Source organism: Aspergillus pseudodeflectus (genome assembly GCF_044049435.1).
Source record: "Aspergillus pseudodeflectus strain CBS 756.74 chromosome Unknown BJX68scaffold_22, whole genome shotgun sequence".
NCBI classification, from domain to species: Eukaryota; Fungi; Ascomycota; class Eurotiomycetes; order Eurotiales; family Aspergillaceae; genus Aspergillus; species Aspergillus pseudodeflectus.
The window spans coordinates 440,989-466,568 of record NW_027263798.1 but is presented as its reverse complement, the minus strand read 5'-3'; the positions used below and the strand labels follow the sequence as shown (position 1 = coordinate 466,568).

At 52.1% G+C, this 25,580-nt stretch overlaps 10 protein-coding genes across 10 annotated transcripts; 5 read left to right on the top strand and 5 right to left on the bottom strand.

Moving 5' to 3' along the window:
* Positions 1-1,080: 1,080 nt before the first annotated feature.
* Positions 1,081-4,021, top strand: BJX68DRAFT_96318 (putative DUF221 domain protein). The gene is made up of 4 exons (XM_071050086.1): positions 1,081-1,277; positions 1,343-1,581; positions 1,639-2,837; positions 2,889-4,021. Exons 1-4 carry the CDS (start codon positions 1,227-1,229, stop codon positions 4,007-4,009), a joined length of 2,610 nt encoding a protein of 869 aa, XP_070899008.1. The 5' UTR covers positions 1,081-1,226; the 3' UTR covers positions 4,010-4,021.
* A 414-nt stretch (positions 4,022-4,435) lies between these two features.
* Positions 4,436-6,895, bottom strand: BJX68DRAFT_276001 (putative extracellular endoglucanase). Its single transcript, XM_071047974.1, has 5 exons — positions 6,436-6,895; positions 6,255-6,386; positions 5,815-6,187; positions 4,957-5,761; positions 4,436-4,870 (listed from the first exon to the last, which is right to left on the bottom strand). Exons 1-5 carry the CDS (start codon positions 6,677-6,679, stop codon positions 4,709-4,711), a joined length of 1,716 nt encoding a protein of 571 aa, XP_070899007.1. The 5' UTR covers positions 6,680-6,895; the 3' UTR covers positions 4,436-4,708.
* A 385-nt stretch (positions 6,896-7,280) lies between these two features.
* BJX68DRAFT_237745 (MINDY family deubiquitinase) lies at positions 7,281-10,480 on the bottom strand. Its single transcript, XM_071040235.1, has 3 exons — positions 9,426-10,480; positions 8,542-9,374; positions 7,281-8,486 (listed from the first exon to the last, which is right to left on the bottom strand). The coding sequence occupies exons 1-3, from the start codon at positions 10,084-10,086 to the stop codon at positions 7,488-7,490; spliced, it is 2,493 nt and encodes an 830-aa protein (XP_070899006.1). The 5' UTR covers positions 10,087-10,480; the 3' UTR covers positions 7,281-7,487.
* Positions 10,481-10,837: 357 nt separating this feature from the next.
* Positions 10,838-12,816, top strand: trm6 (tRNA 1-methyladenosine methyltransferase subunit GCD10). Its single transcript, XM_071040234.1, has 2 exons — positions 10,838-11,017; positions 11,080-12,816. The coding sequence occupies exons 1-2, from the start codon at positions 10,932-10,934 to the stop codon at positions 12,695-12,697; spliced, it is 1,704 nt and encodes a 567-aa protein (XP_070899005.1). The 5' UTR covers positions 10,838-10,931; the 3' UTR covers positions 12,698-12,816.
* BJX68DRAFT_237741 (actin-related protein 2/3 complex subunit 3) lies at positions 12,817-13,987 on the bottom strand. Its single transcript, XM_071040233.1, has 6 exons — positions 13,903-13,987; positions 13,794-13,839; positions 13,397-13,668; positions 13,217-13,329; positions 13,071-13,149; positions 12,817-13,007 (listed from the first exon to the last, which is right to left on the bottom strand). The coding sequence occupies exons 1-6, from the start codon at positions 13,906-13,908 to the stop codon at positions 12,960-12,962; spliced, it is 564 nt and encodes a 187-aa protein (XP_070899004.1). The 5' UTR covers positions 13,909-13,987; the 3' UTR covers positions 12,817-12,959.
* Positions 13,988-14,103: 116 nt separating this feature from the next.
* On the top strand, positions 14,104-15,746 carry BJX68DRAFT_96199 (replication factor C subunit 3). The gene is made up of 5 exons (XM_071050082.1): positions 14,104-14,348; positions 14,399-14,486; positions 14,537-14,711; positions 14,762-15,145; positions 15,193-15,746. Exons 1-5 carry the CDS (start codon positions 14,212-14,214, stop codon positions 15,588-15,590), a joined length of 1,182 nt encoding a protein of 393 aa, XP_070899003.1. The 5' UTR covers positions 14,104-14,211; the 3' UTR covers positions 15,591-15,746.
* Positions 15,747-16,409: 663 nt separating this feature from the next.
* Positions 16,410-17,997, top strand: BJX68DRAFT_96201 (histidine phosphatase superfamily). The gene has a single exon (XM_071050083.1). The coding sequence runs from the start codon at positions 16,493-16,495 to the stop codon at positions 17,906-17,908; it is 1,416 nt and encodes a 471-aa protein (XP_070899002.1). The 5' UTR covers positions 16,410-16,492; the 3' UTR covers positions 17,909-17,997.
* BJX68DRAFT_96247 (putative glutamine-serine-proline rich protein) lies at positions 17,998-19,270 on the bottom strand. Its single transcript, XM_071050085.1, has one exon. The coding sequence runs from the start codon at positions 19,044-19,046 to the stop codon at positions 18,087-18,089; it is 960 nt and encodes a 319-aa protein (XP_070899001.1). The 5' UTR covers positions 19,047-19,270; the 3' UTR covers positions 17,998-18,086.
* Positions 19,271-20,029: 759 nt separating this feature from the next.
* cwc27 (putative peptidyl-prolyl cis-trans isomerase) lies at positions 20,030-22,071 on the top strand. Its single transcript, XM_071050084.1, has one exon. The coding sequence runs from the start codon at positions 20,310-20,312 to the stop codon at positions 21,981-21,983; it is 1,674 nt and encodes a 557-aa protein (XP_070899000.1). The 5' UTR covers positions 20,030-20,309; the 3' UTR covers positions 21,984-22,071.
* A 47-nt stretch (positions 22,072-22,118) lies between these two features.
* Positions 22,119-25,571, bottom strand: BJX68DRAFT_237727 (heat shock factor family protein). The gene is made up of 2 exons (XM_071040232.1): positions 24,391-25,571; positions 22,119-24,334 (listed from the first exon to the last, which is right to left on the bottom strand). The coding sequence occupies exons 1-2, from the start codon at positions 24,861-24,863 to the stop codon at positions 22,429-22,431; spliced, it is 2,379 nt and encodes a 792-aa protein (XP_070898999.1). The 5' UTR covers positions 24,864-25,571; the 3' UTR covers positions 22,119-22,428.
* Between the last annotated feature and the right edge of the window lie 9 nt (positions 25,572-25,580).

The following is a 25,580-nucleotide window of genomic DNA, read 5'->3' as shown; positions in this document are numbered from 1 at the left end:
TATGTCACTCGTGCCAATTGCATCGAGCAGAGTTCAAACTTCATGCAGAGGTCCTCAGAATAGCTCTCGAGTTAATCGATGCCGCGAGATACACGCTCTTCTGTTTGCTGCTGGTTTACTCTGGGGTATGGGCAGGAGAGGTTCATTCCGCTCAGTCGGGAGCACATGCACAAGATTCATCACCCTTGCGTTCCGTCTCTTGACGCTCGTTTTGACAGCAAGAATAAGCGAATGGGGTCTCAGCGAAGCTTCTTCAGAGCTCGACGGAAACTCCATGGCTCGTGCGTGTTCTTCAGCCAAGAGCAGTCAAACTTGTGACAGTTAGCTCCGAAACAACCCTATCTCGTAGACGAGGGCAACAGACGTTTAGACCGCCGCTCCTAGCAGGGGCTGGTGGATTGTTGCTTGCCTGTGAGCAGATGGTTTCCGCAAGAAACTGCTGCAAGAGTTCTCGAGTCTGTCCTACCACACTCTGGTTTCCGATTGAAGATTGTTTGTGCGAGATGACTGTGTGATGAGCGACTGCGGCTGGACCACTCACTGCTACGGAGTAATCTGTCGACTGGTATGACCAATTCAATCCAACAGCACAGATATTTTGTGGCAAGCATTCCATGGCCCTGCGAGGAGGTGGGTGAATCGCGGGTCCGGATCGGCAAATCCCCTCGAACCCCGGTGTCGTGCGGGTCTAGCGTATTGGATGGGCACTGACTATCGCTGGAATCAAAGGCCGCTAGCGACGACTATCGGAGTACAGATGATAGCGACTCCAGCCGGGGGAAGATCCCTGTGCTGGCTGCTGTCTAAATTCGACTATCGACGAATCGCCATTTATCCCCCCCCTGGTGAAGTCTCCACGAGCCCAGGACGCGGTTCGTCCTTCGCGATGCTTCCTGGATTCTCAATCACCCTCGACGAATCAGCAAAAATCTAAATCACACACGTTCAAAAACGTTTGAGTCTCCTTCCACTTGAGTTCGCTGTGCGAGCCAATGGCTCTGTGCTGCAGCCCACTAGCGCCGCATACTTCAGCCTTCCGTGCGCTATTGATCTTCCGGCGCGATGACAGGTCTAACACGCCGTCGCATTCTCTGCTTGATGTGACGCGCAACCCAGATATATGTACCTGGCCGCAGTAACGGTTTCAAGGATGTCTGGGCGAAATCTTTGCCTCTGCTGCCGGCTGATCGGAGCGGAGAATATGATAGATCTGACTCGCAACCACAATGGCACAACGGGCTTCATTGAATTTTCTTGTTGCAAGACAGAATCTCCTTGTATGTGCTGCTATCCCTTGATTTACGCGTTACTTTATCAGTGTTCCTGATAGCGGAGAATATAGGATCCCAGCAATGATCCCAACATTGGGTCTTCTAGGGGCAATGCGACGTCAACAGCCTCTGAAACCCTGAACACTCTGACTGGTGGGGGTGAAGGCTCAACTTCTCTCTCGTCTCTCTTGTCGACATTGCTCCCTGCCTTAGTGCTGGCCACTATATGGTTTTCTATCTTTCTCATCTTCCGCCGAACGCAGATACGATGGTATGCTCCGAGAAGCCATCTGCCTTGTTTGCATCAATAGTATGTTTCCGTAAACCAAATCCCTTCTTGGATAGCTGCTCATCAATGCCTCTATAGTGAGAGAAGCCCCACCCTGCCTAAAGGCTTTTTAAGCTGGCTGGGACCTTTTCTGAAAATCTCCGACTCTCATGTTCTCAACCATCATTCCATGGATGGCTATCTCTTCCTACGCTACCTTAGAGTACTTTGTTCGACATTTATGGCAGGCTGTCTGATTGTATGGCCGGTCATTATACCGATAAATGCGACAGGAGGCGTAGGGAACACGCAGCTTGATGCTCTGAGCTTCAGCAATGTCAAAAACCCGAAACGTTACTATGCCCACGCTGTCATGGCATGCGTGTATTTCACCTATGTCTTCTATACGGTCACGAGAGAAAGCATATTTTACGCCAACCTTAGACAGGCTTATCTCAACTCGCCTGCATACGCCCATCGGATGTCGTCTAGAACGGTTCTATTCATGTCGGTCCCGGACGACTATAAAGATGAAAGGAAACTACAACAAGTGTTCGGCGACACTATCCGGCAGATATGGATAACATCCGATTGCAGAGAGCTAGAAAAGAAGGTCCAGGAAAGAGACAAGTTTGCGCACCGCCTGGAGCGGCTGGAGACAAGGTTGATACGATCAGCAAATTCGATGCGCCTGAAGCTTCTGAAATCTGGAGCAATCCCTGCTTCCGACTGTGCCGACTGCGAGTGTGGCCCAGCCATGTATCACGAGATCAAGCGACCTACTCATCGTCGCCCGATGCTATTTGGCGAGAAAGTGGACTCCATTCGATGGCTCCGCGAGGAGATTGTAAGATTGACCAAGGAGATTGAGGAGCAACAAGAGAAGCATCGAAACAGGGACGCGAAACTTCTCTCGGCGATTTTTATTGAGTTCAACTCTCAGTCTGATGCCCAGGTTGCCCTGCAAACCCTGTCTCACCATCAGCCCCTTCATATGACTCCGCGCTTCACTGGCATCTCCCCCGATGAGGTCGTTTGGTCGGCATTGAATCTCAGTTGGTGGCAACGTATTGTGCGTCGCTTCATTGTCCAGGGTGGAATTGCTGCTTTGATTATCTTTTGGAGTATCCCATCTGCTCTTGTTGGTACTATTTCCAATATCACCTACATCTCCAAGGAGATTCCCTTCCTCTCGTGGATAGAGGACCTTCCCGCAGTAATCAAGGGTGTGATTGCCGGCTTACTGCCAGCTGCCGCCTTGGTTCTCTTGATGTCGCTTGTTCCCATCATCTGCCGCTGTATGATATCAACGCCCACTCTACCTTGACATGTCTAACTCTGATATCCAGTTTGCGCTAGACGTGCCGGTGTGCCCTCAGCAGCTCGGGTAGAGTTGTTCACTCAGACTGCGCACTTCTGCTTCCAAGTGGTGAACGTTTTCCTCGTCACTACGCTCACGAGCGCTGCCTCTGCAGCGACTGCACAGATCATTCAGGACCCGCTCTCAGCCAAGGACCTACTTGCTGAGAATCTTCCTAAAGCTACAAATTTCTATATATCTTACTTCCTACTGCAGGGCTTGACCACCAGCTCCCTAGCCGTGGTTCAAATCATGAGCGTCCTTGTCTTCAAATTTATAACCACATTCTTCGACGGCTCGCCGCGACGCCTATACAGCCAATGGGCAGCTCTTAGCGCCATAAGCTGGGGCAACGTATTCCCTATATTCACAAACATGGGCGTTATAGCCCTAACATACTCCTGCATCGCACCCCTGATCCTTGGCTTCTGCTTCGTAGGCCTGTACCTCGTCTACCAAGCCTACCGCTACAACTTCCTCTTCGTCTATGACATCCGCATCGACACCAAAGGCCTTGTCTACCCACGTGCCCTCCAACACCTCCTAACAGGCGTCTACCTCGCGAACATCTGCATGATCGGCCTCTTCGCCATTAAATCCGCCATTGGCCCGCTAATCATCATGGTGCTCTTCACAATCCTCACCGTCCTCGCCCACCTAAGCCTAAACGAAGCCCTGGCCCCACTAACATCCTTCCTCCCGCGCACCCTCGACGTTGAGGGAGAAATGCAGCAGGCAAAGGAAGAAGATCAGGCACTCCTCATGCAAACCCTCCCGCGCAGCCGCTGGGAGGCGGCGCTGAAGTGGTTCCATCCGAACCTGTACAGGGACTTTGCCTCGCTACGGCGCAAGGTAAGACGGGACCACGTGGAGATCTCGTACTCGGAGCAGGAGAGCCGCGACGCGTACTTTGAGCCGTGTGTTACAGCCCGGACGCCGACGATCTGGATTCCCAGGGATAAGTGGGGGGTTAGTCGGTTCGAGGTCGAGGAGACGGACCCGACTATCCCGATTACGGATGAGGGGGCGCATCTTGATGAGAGGAATAAGATCGTCTGGGACAAATTCGATCCTAATCTGCCGCTCTGGGAATTGAGGACGTTGTATTAGGGTTCCACGGCTGGGGATGTGCTCTACTTGGGAGTTGGATGGCCTCGGGAGTGGATTCGGGCTCGGGTGACTCTTGATGGATCATGATTATGTTTACTACTCTGTCTCTCAGTGGTCTTGTTCGGCTTCTTCTTGATGCGATTATGGCAGTTTAGGAAGGCAATCAGTAATATGGAAACATGCACGAGCCAAATCTAATCTCTCTCTCTCTCTCTCTCTTTATATATATATATATATATTCAGTATATCAAGCGTTGGAAGGACTAATCGGACTTTATGTTAGCATATATCTGGGCCTCAAAAAATTCTCTAACGTGCTGGGCATTGTGTTGACGTTGGTCAATACTATGGTGTAATAAGTAATAACGAGAAATTATATAGATTGTTGATTTGATATGGAGTAGTAAACCAACATAGATATCTTATGTCTTCCCAGATCTCCTATACTTCTTGAACGGATCAGTAACTTGTCAACTCTGTTTGAGCATACTTCGTAATCAATGTTCTATATTCGAGCGGTAACATGATAATATATCTCATATGGAAGGATCGAATATTCCAAAGATATTTACAAAAGAACGCAGGCGTCCATCCACGGACTACACAAATATACACATAGATATCAGGCCTAGCTATAGCACACGCAAGATAAGCCTGTCTAGAGCCCTTCAGTTCCATGCAGGCGTCAAACGAAGTTATCTAAACAGTCAAGGTGAAATTGGCCGTATTCACACCCCCAGCGACACGTGGATAGAACTCAAACGTAAACACCGTCGTCTGACCCGCCGCAACGACCGCGTCAATAGCAGCAGCGGTAAGAATGACGTTGTCATCGCCCCAGTTATAGTGGTTGCTGTAAGTCTGTATAGTAACCACACATTAGTCATTCTGACTTCTGGTATAGGAGAGATCTGCGGGTTGTTCTGGAAGACGAAAGGAGTACTTACAGCGCGAGCTTGCTGAAGCGGACCTAGCCACTGCGTCCAGTCATCGAAGAGATATACGCCGGAGGTCGTAAGGGCTTTCACGGCGGCGACTGTCGACAGGCCGTTCCAGGTAATTGAAATAGAGAGATCCGCACCTGACACTGCAGAGGCGAAGGCTGAAGTTGTCGCTAGGACTGGCTTATCCCATTGTACGATCTCAATTGTAGGGGACGAGGCGCCGCCATCAAATTCGAGGGTTAGAGTATCGATGACGCCGGGAGCTGTGGATGAGGTATACTTTGTTGCGAGGTACGTCGCGGAGAAGACGATGTTCGCGCCGGAGACAGAGTAGTCCGAGCCACTTTCTAGCACTGTACCCGCGGAGTCTGTAATTGATACGAGGCTGTTTCCGTTGAAGAGATAGGGCACAGTTTGCGCGGCGACTTGATCCGTAACGCGATGGAAGATGTATGCGGATGAGGACTGCTCTGTGGCCGAGGCGTCCTCCGTGCTGTCCGGGAGACTGTTGAGCGTTTCTTCGGTCGTGCCTACGACCAACTGCGGTGTAACTGGATCGCGCCATTCGCCCGTGGTGCGGTCGAGATGGTCGTTTCCATTATCCCACATGATAGTGGCTATTTTCAAGTCATAAGCGACGTGCTGGAGGTGGTCGAAGTATTTCCAACGCGCGGCTGGCTCTGTGTTTTCGGCACTTGCGTCGTACTCACCGAGAATAAGGGGCACGTCGGTAAAGTTGTTGCGGATTAGCTCAAAGTCTGTGGTGAGGATGTCTTTGTCGCTGTCGGATCCCCAGATCGTCTTTCCCCTGCAGAGAGTTCGAGTCAGAAAGATGGAAGGGTCGGACGTCGGATCTCTCACCATGCACTAAAGATAAAGTCGTAAGGGCTATAGTAGTGGAACTGGATAGCCCACGGGTTTGTGATATTGGCCGGAGCCTCGAACCACTGCGAGGTCTTGACACTGTCCTGTCCACCTCCGACAAGGTTAACAACGCGTTCCGAATTAAAGCCACCGGCGTCAGCAATGGCCTGAAGGAAGATGCTGTTCAGCTTGTTGATATTGGCACCATCCTCAGCGGTGTTTGCCGGGGGTTCGTTGATTGACTCGAAGGCTACAAGGCTCGATTTACATGCGAGCTTTGTTCCGATCTGATACCAGAGCCTATAGAACTTTTCTTCAATCATGGTCAAGTTGGCTCCAGCCACTGAGACGTCTGCCCACTCCCATGAATCTTTACAACAGCTTGGGTTAGTTGCAGTCGTTGAAAGCGTTGGGATCTGCGCGGGAATAGGGCTCACCATGATGAACATTCACAATGGCATACAAATCACGAGACGTAATCATATCCAAGACATCAGAAACTCTCTGCAGCCATTCTGGATCAACTTTCCAGTCAGGAGAACCCCCGATGAAGTGATGAGTCCAGGTGACTAAATGATTGTCAGTAAAACTTTATGGAGGCGGCTAATTATGACCTACCTGGAAGGCGGATACTGTTGAATCCAGCCTCCTTGATAATATCAAATGTCCCTTCCTCTACTGGAGCATTGTTCCAAGACCCTTCATCTGGAATGGCATCCAGAGTGTTCCCCACGTTCCAGCCGGGGTGGAGAGCAGCAACAAAGTCCTCGGCGGTGATGGGTGTGAAGGTTTCAGAGCATTCTTGAGAGTACACAGTCGGTACAAGAGCAGCAAGGGCTGCTGCAAGTACAAGGTTTGGCATCTTGATCTTCTTGCCGTGGTCCTGTAGCTCTTAAGGGGGTCAAGACAACTTTTGCGACGAGGGAGTCCGGATATATAAGCTTGCTCTGCGCCGGAGAGACTTCCATGATTATAGCGGAGCAGATTCACGCGAATCACGACAAATGACGGAGTGTGTCAGTGTCAGGGCACTGGAGAAGCAGGGGTATGGAACGAAAAATGTCCGAGTGGGCAGATATATCCGTGCAGGCCATCAAACCACGGAAGCGCGGACCGTGCTGGGCAGAATATACATATTTCCTCCAATAATGGCGTCAAATGATGAGGATACTGGTGGGGTCTGAAAGCTATGTAATCAAAAGCATCCATCCTTGATGTTTGTGCCTGAAATTCGCGATAGTTAGCCATCAAATACACAGCAGCTGCAGAATTCCCCGGATTTACCCATATTAATTCTTCAGTCTCTCCGCACTCCGTCCATAAACTTCATTTATTTTCTCCCGTAAAAGGTGTGATCGGCAATGGTGCTCGCTAGGCAGAGTCTTGGAGCCGTGGTGGATTAGGGTTAGTGAGTTTTTTGAGTCATGAGCCTGAATGTGTGTGACTTGAACTGAAGAAGATGGTATCGATCTCAAGAGATGTCATATTCGTCGTCACTTTGTTAAAGACATTAAGTGCGCCAATTTCAGGCATCTATATAACGGTACATAAATAAAGTCGGTCATCCATGGTCATCGCTTCGTCAAAATCCCAGCAATTCTACGCCAGTTGTTCGTTAGTATAGCGTAGTTATTGAGTGAAGGCCCGCTCCGGCTATAAGTAGACAGAGTCTACATGACTATACAGTCTTTGTTTCTGTCCCTAGTTCGCTCCGGATACCTGCCATACTGGTTCTGATTTCTTGGGTACGGGCTTCGTGGAGGGGCATCCAAGACGTTAGGGCTGCGTTGAGGGGGTGAGTAGGCCGGGCTTTTGGCCGCCTGTTCGTACGACGGGGGCGGGGCATCGTCATCATGATGTGTCGGTCGGATATGGGGTTGGGAATGGTTGGCGTAAGATTGTCGCTGTCGCGACGAACGCTCAGCTGTAGAGGAACTTGTCCCAGTGCCTAGATTGGCTGCACTTTGAGAGCGTCCATGCGTAGCAGCCGGCTGTCGCTGTTCTTCTTCCTGGTACTGCAGGGAAAGCGCATACGCATAATCCGCGTCTGCTTGCTCTTGGGCAGAGAGTGAGCTTGCGGTATGCCTTGGAGCGTCACGGCTTGATGTCCGTGGACCGGCCGGATCAGAGCTCTGAGGAGTATGATGGCTGACGACTCGGAAGTCGCCGGCGTAAAAGCCTGCGTTACTTCCAGTCACGTCAACGAGACTTTCCCAAACAACTTCAGCGTGGTTGGAATAACCGGCATCGGTAACGAGGGTGAAAAGCGTCTGGAGAAGTGGGTGCTTGTAAATGGTAGAGAAATGATCGTTGCGGAATAGAATCGAGAAAGACCCTGGCTGAAGCGTCTTTGACAACTGGTCGAGGCCAAAAGTGCTTAGCTGCGTCGCATTGTCCACATCTGCAAATTGTTGAATCGCATGAATATCCCCCATGACTCTCTCCTCTTCCGTGCTCAGCGCCGCCCCCTGGAAGACCCGGTCCTCTAGCTCCTGTTTACGGAACGGGAGTAGCTGTATGTCTTCATGATATTGACCAATTCGCTCCAATGCCGAGCTGGCGTCCGTGGATGGGGATGCAATCCACCCGTGCACAAGGGGTACGCCGAATGTACTATAAAATTTGATATCCTCAGTTTGACGGAATGTTCCAGGCATATCATTTGATTCCTGGACATGTTAGTGACGGTAATTACATTACAATAATCAAACGATTGAGACGTACCAGAGTCAGTCGGGGATTGACGTTCATGCCCGTGTGTAACATGGTCAAAAATCGGCTAAGCGCTTCGATGTCAGGGAGTTCGTCATCAGGCCCAAGACGCGTTGTCAATTCGTCAAATAGCGCCTCGATAAGCAAGCCTAATGAAATCTGTTCCCTTGTACGCAATGCCCTTACAATTGGTGGATGTGAGGATTGCCCTGCTGCGCGGAGGACGAGGGCATTAACCAGCGCCAAAAGTGGACAGGGCCCATTTTTGTTCTGAATTAGCATAGGGGATTCACGTAAAGTCCCTGTAGTATCTTTCCAACTGATGTGTCTAATCGAGTACGTTTCTGACCGTTTATCTGCTTGCTGTTTCGTCTCGTCATCGGAGATTGATGAGCTTTGAGGAGGCGGATAGGTAGCAGACTCGGCTGCCTGGTCCGATTCCCACAAGGACGTGGCTCCATCCGACTGAACGTTGTGTAACGCGGACGCGCCAGCAGGTGGCGCAGTGGCGGTCCTCAAATCGCGGCCCAATTCTAGGTTGGGAGGGTCATCAAAGTCGATCAGGACATGTGATGATCCAGTGGTCGCTGTAGACACGGTTCCTGGCGTGCTTGCTCGAGGCTGGGGGGGTAACGGTTTTTGAAGAGATTGGAGTCGTGCGTTTTCGCCTCCATCAAATGGAGCTTGGGGTCCCGGAGGTTCCATAGTTGTGACACCTGTTTGTTGGCTGCTCATCCCTAGACCTTGAGAGCGTTGTGAACTGGGCTCATTAACCCATGGAGATTCGGCATCTATCTGTTGGTCGAAGAGGGATAAACGCGCTGTCATGGGAATATAACCCTCGTCTAAAGATATAAGCATGCGGCGTAGATCTTATCATCGAAGAATGAGCTTACCTTGACCTAATCTTCCGCTCGCATCATCTCTTTCTCCTGACGACGCGCGGGAGTCTCTGTCCTTCCACGCGTTGCTATCCTGCTGAGAAGCCTTCAAAAATGGGTTGTTCGACTGTAGCTGGACATGCTCAGGACTCAAATACTCCCAGTCGGAGGTGTCTGCGCCCCCTTGATTCGGCTGCGATTCATTTGCGGCCATCCGTCGTTGAGTACCAGCAAGCACGATAGAAGGTACACGATCTCCTCTCCTATTATCGGCGGCGTCTCCCTCTCGAATAGCATTGTTCATGACTGGTTGGTGGGTATGGTCGACGTTGTCGCGAGGGCTCTGGCTCGGATTCTCCACCAGCTCATCCGCCCAAGGATTCGGTGTGTCCGTGGACGAGGTCCGAATCGGGGACCTTTGCGCTTGCTCCAGGGACATCAGGTCGAATGCCGGTGACGTATTCAGATCGGGGGAGAAGATCGATTCCTGCGATGGAATGCGGCGGGGATGGGGGGAGCTCTGAGCTCTACTCGGACGTGTTAGGTATTTGGGAGATGGTGATGAGACAGAAAAGGACGTGGGGGAGGATCGTGAAATCGAAGAGCGCGATGCGAAGCGGGCATTCCCTTGGCTGAGGTTGTGAAGGTGCGGAGGAGCTCGTTTGCGCAGGACCATGAAGGCAGATTGAATCGGGGCAGTCGGGCAAATGATGAAACGCTGGGCACGCTCAAGGGCCAATAAAACTAACGCAGGAACGAGTCTCGCAGGTGAACCCGGGCAAAGTAGATAGAATGCACGGAAAGGCGCAAATGAGCAATCTGGCGTTGTTGCGAGGGCCCCAACAGTAGTCGACGTCAATGGTGGCTTAGACGCAAGTAATAAGGCTGAGTGGACGCAGACTAGCACCTGAATGAGATAAGTGGTAAGGTATCTGCTCTCGATTTCTCAAAAGCACAGAGGCGCCAAGTTATATGTGCCATGCCGCTGCCCCTTGCCGTGTCTAAAGAAGAGAGAGCGGAAGGCTAATTTCAATAGACCCCGGAATATATACGTCGATTCATAAGATCGGTCAGATAGCAGGCACCCGAATTACAGCACACAGCCTAGCTTGTTCCATTGGATGTGGGGAAGAGTATGTCCGACTTTTGGGTAAGCCAGACCATGAGACGGGACTTGAACGCCATTACGTATTGGTGTACCAATTGCGCGCAATTCGGCTGCCTGCATGGCGAATATCGGTATCGTATTCGTTTTGTATGGTAAGGCGGACCCTTGCCCGCCCACAGCGGGAGGCTGGAGCTAGCTGCGAAGCATGTGACGCGGTCGGATCTTCCAAATTCCGAAACAGGTTATGTCAGCATGGGCTTATCTCGAGCTCGAGTGGTCTGTGCGCTATCGCAAAGAAGAAAAAAAGTCAAGAAATCGGAGGGACTGACGCAAGCTATTATTCAATACTTGGCCGGTGTAAATCACTCGGGATATGCTGCACCCTGTCTTGAGATTTCACGGTACCTTCCATTATGCACTCCTCAATCCGCCCCAATCAGTTCGTCCTCTTGCGGCTGCCTTCAGAGACGACAAAGATTGTTCAGATAGTCCCAAACACGTGTGTATTCTTACTCGATTAAATTGCGTCTTTCCAGTTACCGCATACTGACTAGGAAGCAGACTGATTAATTGCGGAAAATTCGGATCGTTCCCTGCAAACCAGATTATCGGACGGCCTTTCTACCTAACGTTCGAGATCCTCGAGACACCTGGCGACAGCCAGAGCACTCACCTGCGCATTGTGCCCGCGACCGAACTACATGCGGAATCCCTGATAACAGAGGGAGAAGGCGATGATGATGTTGAAGTAAACGAGGAGGGGCTGCCCGTGCGCACGAACCGCGAGATCGTCGACGATTCCTCGACCCAAAAACTTACGCTAGAGGAGATTGAAGCTTTGAAGAAGGAATCAACAGGTGCAGGGAAGGATATTATTGCCAAAATTCTGGAATCGCATACCGCTCTGGATCAGAAGACGGCATTTTCGCTCGCCAAGTACACGCTGCGCAAACAGAAGAAATACATGAAGCGATTTACGGTCTTTCCGATGGATGTCACCGCACTTACAAACTATATGCTCGAAAATCGAGATTCCGCAACAAAAAGTATGGAGTTGCGTGACGAGCTTGTGGGGCTGATTGGGTCCTGGGGAAACGTGCACCATGGCGGCGATGCCACATTACAGCGGACTTTATCGAAACCGAACGGCCGCTACCTGGTTGTTGACGAAACGGGAGGTTTAGTTCTTGCAGCGATGGCGGAAAGAATGGGTCTTCTCCACCCCGATGAAGAGTCAGAAGATGATGTGCAAGGGGACGGAGCACTTGAGGAACAAACACCTGTACAGGACGGGAATCCTGAGGAAGAGACTACTAAGCCAACACCACGCACGCAACGGCCATCGCAAATGTCTGCAACAGGAAACACCATAACTCTGATCCACGCGAACAAGCAATCAAACGCATCATTGCTTAAATTCTTCGGCTACGACCAAAACAACCCCGACGAATCTCATCCCCTCTTCACTCATCTAAAGACTGTCTCCTGGCTCCAACTTCTAGATCCCGAGGCTGACCCCATCTACGCCGAGGAACCGGCTATCATCCCAGAGGCAGAACTAGCCACCCTCAAAACAAACAAGCGCGGCGCATACCACCGGAAACGAAACCGATGGTCGCGTGTGCAGAGCGTCGTCAACGAAGTCCGAGCAGGTGGCTACGACGGCCTCGTTATCGCCACACTCATGGACCCCGAAAGTGTCCTCCAGCATACCGTGCCCCTTCTTGCAGGCTCAGCACCTGTAGTCATCTACTCGCCTACCATCGAGCCCTTGACCGAAATCGCAGACCTCTACTCCACCGCCCGGAAAACAGCATACATCAACAGGAAGCGAGACCTAGAAGAGCAAAAACAGGCCAGTGGCGAGGCCAACGCAGAGAATGGCGAGTACCCTGAATTAGCTGCAGAGTTCTCTCTCAATCCGACATTGCTCCTTGCACCGACGCTTGAGACAGTTCGAGTGCGGCCGTGGCAGGTTCTTCCCGGCCGCACGCATCCGATGATGTCTGGCCGAGGAGGTGCAGAGGGTTACATCTTCCATGCAATTCGGGTTCTCCCAACAGCGGGATTCATTCAAGCCGCTGGAAACCCGAGTCGCAAGAGGAGAAAGCTTGCGCCTGCGCAGTCGACTGCCACGCCGGGTAGCACGACAAGCGCGGATGTCGAGATGAAGTTATGAACACCCCAAAAGCATGCTGTATACTAGATCCTATATGGAGAATATATCTACCAGTCTAGACAGAGCCTCGACATTGTGACGAGGTGTATAGAGTCTTGGACCGGGTTTTCAACCAGTGACTTTTGGAGTGCTGCCGCTTAGATCATATATTGGTACCAGCATGGAATGGCTCTTGAATATGTATATACAAGCATTGCATTTGAGGATTTGTAGGCAACCGTCAACTCTTCACGCTAGGCACGACGAAACAAAGCAATCCATCCTAGAAGCTCTTTCCCATGAACTTTCTCTTCGTGAAACTGAGCCAGAACTGTTGCCGATGCGTTAGTAAGGACCTTTTCACCAGGATTGTGGCACCAATAGGGAAACCGACCTTTGAAGGACCAACGCCGCCGGGGTATAATCTCGCAAGCAACCGAATCGCAATCTCCTGTCGCACCTGGGAGAGGTATCTAACACAGACATGCCAGTTAGTATTGTCCTAATATGAATAGAGGTTCGGGAAGCAGGGAAACGCACGATCTAAGCGTCTCAGCGTCCTGGCGATCCCGTGGGGGCTCGAAGGCCTGGTTTAGCGGGAACGACACATCGCCGGGGATAGCGAAGTTATCGAGCGCAACGTTCGTTAGAGCCTAGACACTACAGTCAATTCAAATGACCTCCCTGTAGATACTCCCTATTTTCCGGGTAGTGCAATACCTTCTCAGCCTCCCTAACTGTCATAGCAGGCTTAACCTTTCCCAGGCACTCCGTGATAAACAGCGTCCCATAGATAAGCATGCGGTCAGCGGGCCCGTTGATCTCAAAGTTGCGGAAGAGGACATTCGCGCGGAAGAGCGATAGAATTTCGTCGACGCAGTCGTACGACTCGCTATCTGGTTGTACGTCGACATCTGCGCCGGCGGGTAGGCTGGGGAGGGTATATGCGGGGCCGCGTGTGCGGGTGCGGAGGGGTAGGACTGGGAAGTTGCCTGTTGAGAACCGGGATAGATGGGTTAGCTAGCTGAACAAAATGCGGACTTATTTCGTTTGTAGGGTGCGTATGTGCTGATCCGGGGTGAAGTCGTGGGGAATGGCGCATTGCATGGGTTCGTACCTATTACGGGGACATCCCGGTCCTCAAGGAAGATGGAGTGGTATGCCTAGTTGGTGTTAGTAAAACAATCAATGGGTCGGCAAGAAAGTATTTTCGGTATGCGACATACGGGCATCTTGAATGTAGAAAGAGCAATCCGATCCCCAGAGCCTGTCTTGAGGATGAGAGCTGTGTTGGCGGGAGGTGAGGGCGGTGCTGCTACCTGGCGGAAGTTCGCATGTCATCACCGCACGCACCAGCCGCCGCCTGGCGAGGCTTGGAGCTCCTTAGATTTTCCGGTGCCGAACCTCTTTACGCGCTGCTGGATTTCGACGCGTCGAGATTCACGGATTCTCCAACAGCACCACTTTTGCTCAATTTGTTCGATTCCTAGGCCTGACTTCGAAATACATTGGAAAACAAAGATCATCTGGCCATCATGTCTGACTACGAGGATGAGATGGATGTGGATGCTCCGTCCAAAAGCGCCATCCAATTCAGCTCAGATAACACTGGGGGAAAATATAAGAGAGCTGCTGCGGATTTACCAGTAGAGGCTCAAGATAATCTGCCATGGCGAGTAACTCTTGAGTTCAGCGACTGCTTCAGCTTCTAACCTGGTCTAGGGTGGAAAAATACCGCCCGAACTCCCTTGATGATGTCTCCGGTCACAAGGATATCCTAGCCACAATTAATCGTTTCGTCGAAGCAAACGTCCGTTCCCTACGCCTTTAACCCATTGAACTGTACTAATATGGATGCAGCAATTACCACATCTCCTCCTCTACGGTCCTCCCGGCACAGGTAAAACATCCACAATCCTGGCACTCGCCCGACGAATATACGGCAACAAGAACATGCGGCAGATGGTGCTCGAGCTCAATGCTAGTGACGATAGAGGAATTGACGTTGTCCGAGAACAAATCAAGACTTTTGCCAGTTTGTTACCCACTCGGAACGTTCAAGACCAAGTCGCTGATCCGTCAAAGGCACTAAACAGATTTTCTCAATGGCCCCGTCTGCCACCGGCAAGTCTTCTCTCGCATCCTTCAAATTGATCATCCTTGACGAGGCCGATGCCATGACATCCACTGCACAAATGGCGCTGCGCCGAATCATGGAACGATATACTGCAAACACCCGGTTCTGCATCATTGCCAACTACACACACAAGCTGTCTCCCGCGCTCCTCTCCAGATGCACTCGGTTCCGCTTCAGTCCGCTCAAAGAGCAGGATATCAGAGTACTTGTCGATCAGGTCATCGAGAAGGAAGAAGTGCGCATCCAGCCTGATGCTGTTGATAGCTTGGTCACATTAAGTCGTGGTGATATGCGCCGTGCTCTGAACGTACTCCAAGCCTGTCATGCAAGCAGTGAGTATTTATCAACCTCTGGAAGAATTATAGCCAACCGTTACCAGGCAAACCACTTCCGTTGAAGAACGCTCCCAAAGACGAACCCCTTCCTGAACCCGAAACCATCACGAACGAGACGATTTACGACTGTATCGCCGCACCTCACCCCTCTGACATCCAGGAAATCATGACCACCCTCCTTGCGACCAGCGACGTCACTTCCTGCCTCAATACACTGAACACGTTAAAGATAAACAAAGGCCTTGCCCTTGCAGATATTCTCGCTGCCCTGGGGGAACAGCTGCAGCGGATCGAGGTCCCAGCCCAGACACGGATAACCTGGTTAGAAGGACTGGCAGAAGTTGAATGGCGTCTTGCTGCCGGCGGGTCGGAAACAGTCCAGACTGGAGGCTTGGTGGGGGTAGTTCGAAATGGATGTGAATTAATGGGGGGCACGGCATGAATTTGGCATGGTAGCCTGCATGGATCGCGAACTTAATGAATACCACTCATCATGACCGTTAGGCGGAGTAGATAACGCAGATGACTCGCCAACGATGGGAGAACGTGTTAACGCAGCAAGCGGTCTCTCAACATGAATATGGAACGGTCAAAATTGGGAGGTCCGAGCATGGCATGATAAGAGTGGGGAAGCCCTCAGCCTGCAGGGCTGTCCTTGATTACGTTTGATTATCAGATGGCATCTCGTCGTTAGCCACACTCGCCAAGAAGGATAAGCACGTCAAGCACTCCTGGCGTTTTCGGGGCCGCTACTAAACATGGACTTGTCGCCATTCGGCGAAAATGGCTTTGTCGGAGGCTGCCCTTGCGGCCGGACGGATACGCCCGATAACTCGAAAGATCTTGCTCTGGAGGCTGGAAATGGGGTCTCCAACCATGCGAATTCTGTCATCCAATGAAGGCCAAAATCCTGTATCTTTGAATGCAAGCATTAGCTAATATTTTCTCCGCTGGCCTCCTTGACCTTGCCTGGTTGAGCAATAGTCTATGCAAACCTTGACCCAGGGCTCTTCGGGTCCCCGCACCTCGTTCATCCTTCAGTCGCACTGTCCGATAAGCATGAGTGATCGAACTGCCCTTCCGCGGACATTGCTCCAAGAGGGACCTATATCCGAGGAAGAATAATGGCAAGCCTGACGGGCTGGCAGCGATGGCCCCACCCTCTCAAGTCCATTGACTCAATTCTAACTCCAACCTTGATAACGACGGGAATGCTGTCCCGCAATGGGGTTGACCGGCGTGGACCGTATTTAACCCCTCTGTCTCCCCCGCTCCCCTCATGGTTCGACTGATCGCGTTGCTATTTGGTTTCAGCTCAAGTGCTTCTTTTGCCGGTCTGCCAACATGCGCTCCTCTCTGCAGCTACTGGCCATCTCGGCCATGCCAATTGCCCAGGTCTCTGCTGAGCGAGTCCTCGGAGCTTATGTCTTTGCGCGCCACGGTGACCGCACCGCAAAGATCCTCAAGAACACCCAGCTCACGGACCTGGGATACAGCCAGGTCTACACGACTGGCTCTTCCTACCATGGCCGCTACATCAACTCGACCTCGTCGCAACACATCGACGGCATTAGCGAGCAGCTCGTCGACCTCAGCCAGCTCACTGCGTCTGCTCCCGCCGATGCCGTGCTCCAGAACTCTGCCACCGGGTTTTTGCAGGGTGTCTACCCACCTGTTGGCTCCATTTCTAGCCAGGAACTCGCCGATGGCACAACGGTCCAAGCTCCATTGAACGGCTACCAGCTCATCCCACTCTCCCTGATCGACTCGGGAGTCAGCAGCGAAGACAGCACCTGGCTGCAATTGACCACAGACTGCCAGAACGCCATCGCAAGCAGCGATAGCTACTACAGCTCCGAGCTGTACAACACCCTCCTCGAGTCGACCAGGGACTTCTACCAGTCCCTCGCCCCGCTCATTAACACCTCCTTCTCGGAGTCCGACATGAGCTTCAAGAACGCCTACGCAATCTTCGACTACCTCAACGTCGGCTCCATCCACAACACCTCCAACACCCCGACAGAGGCCCAGCTCAAGCAGGCCTTCCTTCTCGCCAACATCGAGCAGTACAACCTCGCCTACAACACCTCGGAGCCCATCCGCGCTATTGCGGGGTCCAATCTCGCTGCCGAAATGCTCATGGGCCTCAACGAGACCGTCACATCCAAGGGCGAAGTCAAGCTCCACGTCGAGTTTGGCTCCTATGGCACTTTCCTCTCGTACTTTGGTCTCGCTAAACTCCCCGCTGCGGATGTGGATTTCACCGGAATCCCGGACTATGCTTCCTCGATGGTCTGGGAGCTCGTCACAAACTCGACCTCCGACTCCTTCCCGGAGACTTCGGACATCAGCGTCCGCTTCGCCTTTCACAATGGTACACTGACCGCGGACTCGGCGCCCACGGAGTTCCCGCTGTACGGCCAGTCCAGCGCTACGATTCCCTGGTCGAAGTTCGTTGAGCAGACGAAGGAGATTGCCGTTATGACCACCGAGCAATTCTGTGAGGTTTGCGGGAACACGGATGGGCAGTGTGCTTCATCTTCCTCTTCTTCATCGGACTCGAGCTCTGCGTCTGCGGATGCTGCGTTGAAGCGTGATGGTGGTGTTTCGAAGCCTGTGGCTGGTGTCATTGGTGCTATGGTCACGCTGGCTGTTATTTTGGGTCTCCAGGCCGCTTTCTTCCTGCTGGGTGGGTTCCGCATCACGAAGAAGGGTGCTGCTGCTGCTGCTGAGGTTGCTGAGAACAAGGCCTCTGCCTAGATGCTCTCGCCCATTGAGATGGCAGTATGATTATTTATGTCTGATGTTGTCACGGCTTAGCAACATGATATCATGATTTACTGAATAGTTACAATCAAAATGAACTCGGGGCTACCTTAATTTAGTAATCCTGAGCAACTACATAAAAAAATAAGATTATCATCATGGGGGTACTCCACTAATCTAAGAACACCAAGTTCCCATCATCGTTACTGATCCTCTCATCCAACCGTATCCAATCCCGCCTCCATCCACCCCGTCCATCTGCCAACTCCGCCTCGAGCACGCGCCCTCCCTCCGTCAACCGAGCATTCCTCGCCGAAGCTCCAAAGTTTCCATTACGCTTCCACTTGAAGTGCCCAAACTCATTCGTTAGCACACTGCTCAGTGGTAACCTCGACTCATGCTGGTGGCCCGACCGAGAGCGGCAAGCGGCAACAAGCTCATAGTTCCCCCGTAGACTGATAGAGTTAGACGAAGCGGAGAAGTTACCGCTGCGTTGCTGTGGAGCCGGAGCGGGCTTTGGCTTTTTATCCTCCTTCTCAGAGTCGGAGGAAGATGAAGAGGAAGAAGAGCCACGACGGTGGAACCCGAATCGAGACTTCTTTTCTTTCTTTTCCTTCTTTTCGCTGGTCTTTTTCTTGATTGCGTCTTCAGCCAGCGAGCCCGCCAGAGCTCCGCCCAGGGTCCCCAATACACCATGGTGGACTTGATGCCCTGTGTATCCGCCTGCTGCGCCGCCGGCTATTGCACCTAGGACACCGCGGTCGTTGGGATCGGCGGGGTTGACGGGCCCATCTGGGGTAGCAGTAGCAGCGGGAGCATAGGCTGGCTGGGGGGAGGCATATGGTGGTTGCTCTGTGTATGGTTGTTGGTAGTATGGAGGAGGTGGAGGCTGTTGATATTGTTCGCCGTAGCCGGTGGGCTGATACTGATTCTGATAGTAGGGCTCAGGCTGAGATTGAGGCTGAGTCTGGGGTGGGTATTGAGGTCCAGCATAGTACTGTGGCTGGTAGGCGTTGTACCCCGACGCAGGAGGCATGGGTGTCTGTTGCTGTTCCGGGGCGGGGGAGTATGATGAGATTGGGTTCTGCCCGTCGAAGCGTTTGGTGTCGTTGTAGTAATCTTCAGAGGCCATGGTGGATGTGGTTACCCGAGACTGGACTCAAGGAGGAAGAACGAAAGAAAAGACAGAGGCTGAGACAGGAGCTGGATGAAGGAGGGGACCGCGGAAGGACTTTATGCTCGCAGGGCTGATGGCTGCTAGCCCAATGAGGCAGGCACCGGAGGAGCATCCTCCACTTTGTGGCTGTGCCAGTGCTATAGGGCTATTGCACCGCCATAATTCGAAAACTATGGGGTCCTCTTCCACCACTCTCCGTTAATCATCGCGAGCTGAAGCAGCTTTTGGTCCAGAAACTTGCTTTGAACCGAATGGCCTGTTATGAACGCAGGCTTTCCTTCATGCATCAAGCCTCCCGCAGTACCATCAGAGTTTGGGACCAAACAAGTTCGAAACTAAGCTTGATTGGACCCCACCGTAAACTCAATCTTCCTGTTATTTCTCCATGTAAGAAACTCAAGTTTCAAGTCCAGCAGTTCTGAACCGATGGCGCACTTGCTGAACACATCCGATTAGACGTCTCCCAACGCATACGACACCTAACTTTTGCAGCATGATTCGTTGAGACTTCTATTGAGAAGTCAAGGACACCTAGTGAAGGGCGTGGTCTGTCTAGCTGTACTACTTACAGTTCCGGCTCCGATAAACTAAAATTCTTTCTCAGTAGAATAGGCACCACAATTACGTTTGATACCGCGGTCAAGTTGACTTCTATGAGCCGTCGACTCCAAAGATATCAGAGAGCCGGTCTCGCCCGCTTCGATATTTTCCATTCTTTTTCTGTCTACGGGCATGTATGATTCAATATTCGTTCCGATTTGCTCTTTACACGTCTCAGACGATTCCTCTGAGTCAATCTACCTAGATATCCCTATTTTTACCATTCAAGGCCTTTATAATGTGTCAATAATCAGAGAAGGTCGTATTCTGCTATGTAGTAGCGCAAAATATCAAAAGTTGTCAACAATCAGAATTGTTGTGGGTGCGTTGTATAAAATGCTTGGCTTGGTGGAGATGACGTGAACCACCGAAACTTCCCCGAAAAGCTTCACCTTCACCACTTTTCCTCCTTTGCGCCATCAACCATTGGCCCTCCCTTCCCAGGGCACATAACTGTACATTTTACTTAAGCAGATAATATTTCTTTCTTTATTTGGGCCCTGGAAATCGCCAACTTGATCCCAAGGGGCTCCGACCTCCGCCACCCAGCCCCAGAGCTCAACCCTTCCAACCTCCGTCAAACCCATCGGAACCACAAACTCCCCCCATCCCACCAAAATGTCCTCCCACTACACCACAGAGCCAGCTCCCACGGCATCCGCAACTCTAAACACGACCTTCGGCCCCCTGCACATCGCCCTCTTCGCAAACCAAACCCCGCTAACATGCCGCAACTTCCTCCAACACTGCATGGACAACTACTACGCGGGGACAATCTTCCACCGCATCGTCCCAGATTTCATCATCCAAGGAGGCGACCCGACAGGCACGGGCTCCGGCGGAACCTCAATCTACGAGTACCCCGAATTTGAGTACGACCCTGACGCGCGCGACCCGAATGAGAAAGTCGTTCTCCGCGATGAACTGCACAGTCGATTACGGTATAACCGGCGCGGGCTGGTGGGGATGGCGAAGAGCGAGGATGGCACGTATGGGAGTCAGTTTTTTATCACGCTGGCGAATACGGAGCGCGAGCTGAATGGGCAGTGTACGCTTTTCGGGCGCATTGAGGGGGATACATTGTATAATATGTTGAAGATTGCGGATGCGGAGCGGGTCGAGGGGACGGAGAGGCCTGTTTATCCCGTCAAGATTACGTCGTGTGAAGTGGGTGAGTTGGGTCCTCTTGCGGGTAAGGTTAGGAAGAGGCAGGTTACGGCTACGGGGCCAAAGACCGAGGAGAAACCGGCGGCGAAGAAGAAGAAGAAGGCTAAGCCTGGGAAGGCCCTATTGAGCTTCGGAGGGGACGATGAAGAAGGCGAGGAGGATATGCCTATTCGGCCTGCGAAGCCCAAGTTCAACCCTACGCTCGTCACCGATACGAAACTGCCAGAGAAGGAGCCCTCTGCAAAGAAGTCATCCTCGCCAACGCGCAAACGACCCCGATCTCCATCCCCGAAACGCGTGCGCCAGCCATCTCCCAAACCCATCGACCGACCAAGGACACCAGACCACTCAAACCAACTCCCTCTACCCGACCCCGAATCCCCCGAACGCTCCCCTTCCCCCCAACAACCAAGACAATCCTTCCTCTCACGAACAAATGCCGAAATCGAGAACCTCAAAGCCTCCATGCGCCGTACCGTTCAAGCGCCCGCCGCCTCCTCCAAACCAAAGTCCGCGCTTGAAGCCATGATTCCCGAGACCGCAATCCGCGGCCGCAAACGCCCGGCCCCAGGAAGCACCAACTCCACCTCAAACGGGATAACGGGATTCAGTAGCAGCAATAGCGCTGAAGCGGAAGCACTCAAGATGTTCAATGCCTTCAGAGCGAAACTTGAGAATGCCGACTCCGCCCCTACTTCTTCCACAAAAACGACCAAGAGACCATCCTCCTCGTCGCACACCACAGCACCAGAACCCGCAGAAGACGAAGACGAAGACGAAGAATCGCAACTTTGTGACCTGCACTTCATCGCCAACTGCCAGTCCTGCAAAACGTGGGACACCAACGGTGCCGAAGCCGCCGAGGGTGCTAATACCGCAGACGACGACGCAAACGACCGCGGCTGGTTAAGTCATCAGCTGCAATTCGGGCGCGACACGCTTGGCAAAGATCTCAATTGGAAGCGCGAGCATCAGGACGTCGATACCTTGATGGTGATTGACCCGCGCGAGAAAGAGAAGGACATTGCTGGGGAGAGGAAGGGGAAGAGGAGGGGTTTGGAGAGAGATCGCGAGCGCGAGAGGAAAAAGGGGAGGGTTGGTGATTTGGAGTGGTCGAAACGGTAGATACTTTTAATGGTATGTCTGTAGATATAGGATTGAGCCGATTTATAGATCATATTGGACGCTTTTAGTCGATACCTGAGATAGGCGCCTCGTGTTATGCTCAAGCATCATAAGATATTTGAATACAGAAATGTCCAAGGATCCAAGATAGCCAAGCGCATATTGTACATTCGTTTACCTGTACGCGTTTGTCTAGGAAAAGATTTATCTAGGTGCAATAATCAGGAAGTGAAAAAGGTTTAGATCATCACATCGTTTCAAGTTCGGTTGATAGATAGATCTCTTCAAGCTTAGCTGGCCGGCTAAGAAGGGGTTCTCGTAAGTATGTATGTATGAGAGAGCGGGATGGACATAAGGAAACAAGAAAATGATAATAGTATATAGGGTAGAGTAGGCCATAGCCAACAAAAGGAGAAAGAGAACACTTCCTAGATCCAAGCATGCCCTAAGCTTTCTTCCGCCGTTTCGCGACTCCATTTCTTTTTCCTCCCTGCGAATCATATCCTGGATCAAGTAGCCCCGTGTACTGGCTTGTGTCGTCGATAGTGTTGCTGGGGCTCGTGGACTCGCTGTCTGTGAGCGCTTCCACGACGCGGCCCGGGTCGCTGAGGCCTTGGTTTCCCTGGTTGGGGTTGCTTGTGTTTGCGGCGCCGAAGTTGTTGTCGAAGCCCGCGTAGAAGCCAGGGCTGGGCTGGTGGGATGCGCCGAAGAGGTCACCGTCGCCGGCTAGATGGTCAAAGTCAAAGAGGTCATTTCCGTCTGTCTTGATTATAGGATCGTCTGTAACCGTTGAGACTGGAGGTTCTATTGGGACAGGTGCTTGGCCGGGTGCTGTGGGGTCGCCAAAGTCTAGATTGCCCTTATTTTGCTGGTCGTAGTCTGCAAAATCCGTGAAGTAGTCATTGTTGAATATTTGGTCGAGTTCTAGAGGTGGGGGTGGGATTGTCCCGTCGGCGCTGATTCCGGGAATAGTGCCGTTGGGGCTGAGGGGTTGGAGGAGGTTGGTGAGGTTTTGTACGGAGCGGTCTTGTTCTGCTTGCATCTTCATCAGATTGTCGATTTCAGACCGGGTGTTGGCGAGGCGGTTAGAGTAGTTATGTGGCATTGGCGGAGGAATTGGGGTGATAAGGGCATTGTTCTGCGATATCTGTCCTCCAGAGTCGGCGGTGCCAGTCTCGTTGGCCATGAGACGTAGCATATCTGCACGTTGGTTTGGAGTGAGAGGAACGTTGCCGCCAGAAGTTTCGAGCGACGATAGCACGTTCGGAAAGTCGGAATAGGTAGTTGGAATGCCGTTTCGGGCATTCGTGTTCTGAATGACGGACATAATATCTCGTTGTGGATATTGTTGGGGTTGTAAATCGGGCGAGTCCTTTGATCGAGGGCTGCCATCAAATACTTCCTCTACTTGTCCAGAATGCGCACTCGGCTGCCGCACATGGGTACGAGACTGTGAACGTTCGTACCCGCTGCCGGCAGGTGAAAGTGTCGTAGCGCGCCCATGACTATTTGACGTCGGCGGCGCCTTGAGAAGCAAGGGCTGCTTCTTCATAGACCGCGGCCCGCCAGGGCTATTCATGCCACCTAACGCGCTCAGCGAGTAGTCATGAATGTCGACAACATTACTATGATCCTGCGAGATAGCTCCCGCGAAAGAGTTGGCGAGGTTCTGCGGTTCCTGGCCTTGGAGGCTCCGGTTGTAGACAGTCGCGAGGAAAGTAAGTATAGCGTTGATCGAGTTCTCGTGGCGGTTATGCTGCTCCTGGAAGTTCGCGGCCTGTGCATAGAGCTGCTCATGCTCCCTTCGTAGCTTACTTATAGTGCTAGAGATGACCTGCTGTTGCTGGCGAATGGCTTGCAGCTCTCGATAAACATTCGTAAACTGGTCCTTAGGGAGAGGTTGTTGGGCGATCAAAGATAGCTGCCGATTGCGGGTACCATCGTCCCGAGGCTGCCCAACGTTTTCTTCGTCGAATTCCTCATTCTCATGTTCCGTTTCCTCCGTCTTTACACGGACATACCCCTTCCCAGTCTTGCCGCCTTGGCCGGCCGCGTTCTTAGGTTTCTGGATCAACCACAACAACTCGGGGTGGCCCTTTTTGAAGTATGGGTTGGCGTACTCGCTAGGGCTTTTGTTTTTCCTCTCGCTGGCACGCATCGAATTGTCCGAAAGACCCACTTTCTTATGGAAACCGTACATGTTCAACTGGCGAACGAAGGATGCATAATTGTTGTGTTTGAAGAGCTCCGGGATTAGGGTTTTTGCGAACTCGTCCTCATCCAGAACAATAAATGAGTTTCCATCGTCGGACCATCGGATCAAATCGGTATTTTTCGATTCGTCAAGGAAGCTGTTTAAAGTCAGTTTTCGCCGCACATCGAGACCAGATTGTAGACCACAACCTACCTGCTCAGTTTCTGTACAAACGGTGGTATTTGTTTCCGCTTAGCCTGCGCCTCTCTCTTCGCGGTATTCGCGCGTTGATAAAGCTCCTCTAGACTCTCTGACCAACCGCCTGACTCACCAGATCCAGCATCTTGCTCCGGAAGGGTGGCCGACGGTTGTTCATAAGCGCGATTTCGGTTAACCAGTTGATTCGGGGTTTGTCTACGTGCAATCTGGTTTGAGACTGTAGAGGCGCTAGGGATATCTTGCGTGGACGTTGAGGGGACAGCGGCGTTGTTGTAGGAGTTAAGAGCAGGAAAGGACGGGGCGGCGACGGTATTGGAGGCCGGAGTCTGACCCCATTGTAAGAACTGCTCGTTCGACAATGGAGAACCAGAAGTAGGCGGATAATTTGGGAGCTGACCCAGCTGGGGATGAACGACGGGGGAGGTGCCGGGAGCAGGTCTTTTGCGGTTTACGCCTTGGGGGCTCATTGCAGGCGTCCAAAAAGTCAACGGTCGGCGAGCAGTTGGCTTTTTATGAGTGGATTAGACCGCTCCCTTGGACTAGAGAGGTGCGTTTCGACGAGGACCGTATATTCTGATAGGCGAAGATTCGAATATTTCAGAGCCTTACGGTTTCGGAGCGGGATATATTGCGGGGTGAGATAGGGAAATGCGACTCGGCACAGATTCTGGGCAAATGGCAATCAAAAGCAAGAATACCGTCAATATAGCCTTGATGCGTGGATACAGAATGGTATCGCTCAGAAGATGACAAGGAAACACGAAGGGATGAAGCGAGATGGCCGATAGCAGGAGGAAAATGATGGATCGCCGTTACGCGACGGGCGCGGTCGACACTAGAGCGGAGAACGGTTCGGCCGGACGACGGGGGACGAAAGAATGGTTTTGGCCAATTCTGTCAGATGTTGGATCGTCTGTAAGCGAAGTGCGACAGCAGGCAAATCAATTGGAGCTCAGCATCAAGGCTGATACTAGATTAGCATTGACAGCCGCAGAAAAGGCGGCGGCAGTGATGGAGAAAAGGCTGTCCTAGTGTCACACTGCGCGGAGGCGGTGGAGAATTAAAGTATTAGGCACGAGCGTTGGCAGGAACCGCTGGGAGCAGAGGGTGTATAAGGGTAGCGTGGGCAGGGATACCGTGAGGCAATGGGCGCAGTCATAGAGAAAGAAGAACAAAGGCTCGCG